Source organism: Lactuca virosa, chromosome 8 (genome assembly GCF_052849685.1).
Source record: "Lactuca virosa cultivar CGN04683 chromosome 8, Lactuca_virosa_CGN04683_v6, whole genome shotgun sequence".
Lineage (NCBI taxonomy): Eukaryota > Viridiplantae > Streptophyta > Magnoliopsida > Asterales > Asteraceae > Lactuca > Lactuca virosa.
The window spans coordinates 179,254,486-179,257,170 of record NC_136433.1 but is presented as its reverse complement, the minus strand read 5'-3'; the positions used below and the strand labels follow the sequence as shown (position 1 = coordinate 179,257,170).

The 2,685-nt window shown below is 36.9% G+C and overlaps 1 protein-coding gene across 1 annotated transcript; it reads left to right on the top strand.

Moving 5' to 3' along the window:
* Positions 1-233: 233 nt before the first annotated feature.
* Positions 234-2,481, top strand: LOC145133526 (patellin-6-like). Its single transcript, XM_079068461.1, has 4 exons — positions 234-1,263; positions 1,362-1,486; positions 1,633-1,774; positions 2,113-2,481. The coding sequence occupies exons 1-4, from the start codon at positions 565-567 to the stop codon at positions 2,368-2,370; spliced, it is 1,224 nt and encodes a 407-aa protein (XP_078924587.1). The 5' UTR covers positions 234-564; the 3' UTR covers positions 2,371-2,481.
* Positions 2,482-2,685: the final 204 nt, after the last annotated feature.

Genomic DNA, 2,685 nt, shown 5'->3' with positions numbered 1-2,685 from the left:
GTTTTTGAAAAAAATTAACATATGATATTTATATTATTATTATTTTTTTTCAATTTTCTACTTATCTTTCCAACAACAAAATGTTATTTGATCGATTGTAAATAAAATTTTGAATTTTATTTACATATTCTCTTGAATTTTATTAGATAAAATTGTTTTAGTTTTTAAAAAAAGAAAAACAAACATACTCTTTCTTTTTTTGAATACATTGGTCACAATCAATCATAACCAGAGACCCGCCACTGCTGTTCTTGTTTGGTGTTTCTCTTTTCGCTCTCCTCTCATTTTCCCTTCACAGTCACGCCCCCACAGGCACATTCACAAACTCCTTTCCCTTTCCATCGTCTGGGAATCTCCAACATTTGAATTTTCTTTTTCAATCGCAAATCCCCAAAATCTTCAGATACTTTGATTCTTTCGATTCCTTTCATCTGGGTATCTCTCAAGAACCCCACAATTTTGTCTGTTTTCATTTGGTTCTTTCTCAAATCTCCCAAGTTCCAACAAAATTTCATCTCTAGGGTTTATTACATTGTCATAACCTCCGATCTGGGTTTCTCTTCAATGGAGCAAGAAACCAAATCTGAAAAGAAGATGAAGAAAAGCTTAATTGCATCGCTAATGGAGTCCGGCGCCTCCCCACTCCGCCCTCCGCCGTTCAAGGAAGACACCTACCACCACCAGAATCTCAAACCCTCAGAAAAGAAAGCACTCGCAGACCTCAAAGACATGCTCCATTCCACCTCCAATTTCCAAGAATCCATGTGGGGAATCCCTCTCACCATGACATCGGAATCTGAAAAGTCCGACGTCATACTGTTGAAATTCCTCAGAGCAAGAGAATTCAAGGTCCAAGAGACGTTCAACATGCTCCTCAAGTGTCTTTCATGGCGGAAAGACTTCGGAACCGACTCCATTGTCGATGAAGATTTAGGGTTTAAAGAACTCGAAGGTGTCGTCGCCTACATGAACGGATTCGACAGAGAAGGCCACCCCGTGTGCTACAACGCTTATGGCATCTTCAAAAACCATGAAATGTACGACAAAATCTTCGGAGACGACGAAAAATTACAGAAGTTTCTTCGATGGAGAGTTCAAGTTCTTGAAAGGGGAATCAAGATGCTTCAATTCAAGCCTGGAGGTGTTAATTCAATCATTCAAGTCACCGATCTTAAAGATATGCCCAAAAGAGAGCTTCGTGTTGCTTCAAATCACATCCTCTCTCTCTTCCAAGATAATTACCCAGAAATGGTTGCTTGTAAGGTACCCCCTCCCCACCCTACCCTACCCCACCCCACCTACCCACCCATCCCCTATGTTTATAATTCGAATTTTAACATGATTTTGGTTATTTGATGCAGATATTCATCAATGTTCCATGGTACTTCAGCATGTTATACTCAATTTTCAGTCCATTCTTGACTCAAAGGACAAGGAGTAAATTTGTCATCTCGAAAGAAGGAAATGTTGCAGAAACACTTTACAAGTTTGTATTCCTTCTTTACCATGCATTAAACACTTGTACACTATGCTTTCTTGTTTGTACCCGGGTTCAGTAACCAGACTAGTTTATGAACTCCACTCGTTTGTACTTTACGTATTAAAAGTTGTACTTTGTTGTGTGGAGTTAAGGTACATAAGGCCTGAAGATATACCAGTGCAATACGGTGGACTGAGTCGACCCTGTGAGTTGACGAGTGGCCCTGCCAAACCAGCTTCCGAGTTCACAGTCAAAGGTGGTGAAAGAGTCAACATTCAGATTGAGGGCATTGAGGTAATTTACATTCTCCCACTATCTCATAATGTACTTTCATTGGTTTCTCATATTTCTATTTTTGAAAAATCTAATAGAATATAATGTTTTAGTTAAAAAAAGGTAATTACAATCGTGCCCCTAAGTACAAGTCTTGATGCATATGTTGCAATTTAATACTTGTGAAGTTTGTATTTCCCGCCCAATGAACTAAACTATGCATGTGATTGTCAATTGTCATATGTGAAAATTTTCACTTTCCCCCCTTAAGGTTTCTTTATTATCGTTTTGTGCAATGAAAGTTGTACTTTATACAAAAATTGACCGATTTTGTAATTTTTTTTTTACTATTCGAGTAGGGTGGTGCAAGCATAGCTTGGGATTTGGTGGTGGGAGGTTGGGATTTGGAATACAGTGCGGAGTTTGTCCCGAATGATGTTGGAAGCTACACGATTGCAGTGGAGAAAGCTAGAAAGATGACAGTGACAGATAAAGCAGTGCACAACTCTTTTACTGCAAAAGAAGCCGGGAAATTAATTTTGTCAATCAATAACACGGCTTCTTCGAAAAGGAAAGTGGCCGCCTATCGTTATCTTGTTCAAAAATCTGTTGTATGAGTTTATCGGTTTATGTTTAGATTTTTTTTGTGGTTTTTTTGCATGTTAATTGGGAATGTTGGTGAACTAATGTTTGTTAAATGAAGTGTATAGGTATGTGTTTGTGTGAAATGTATTTTGTTGGTTATGAGATTTGTTTTGATATTTTAGGTATATGAAATTTACTAAAAGAAAAATAGACTATAATGTTAAGTTTATATAAAATTAAATTAAACTAAAAAATAACAAAGTTAAACGTTTGTAATAGCATATTTGGTAACATTTGTGTGGTTAATAATAATGCTTTATTTACAATGAAGTTCAATTGGTGATATA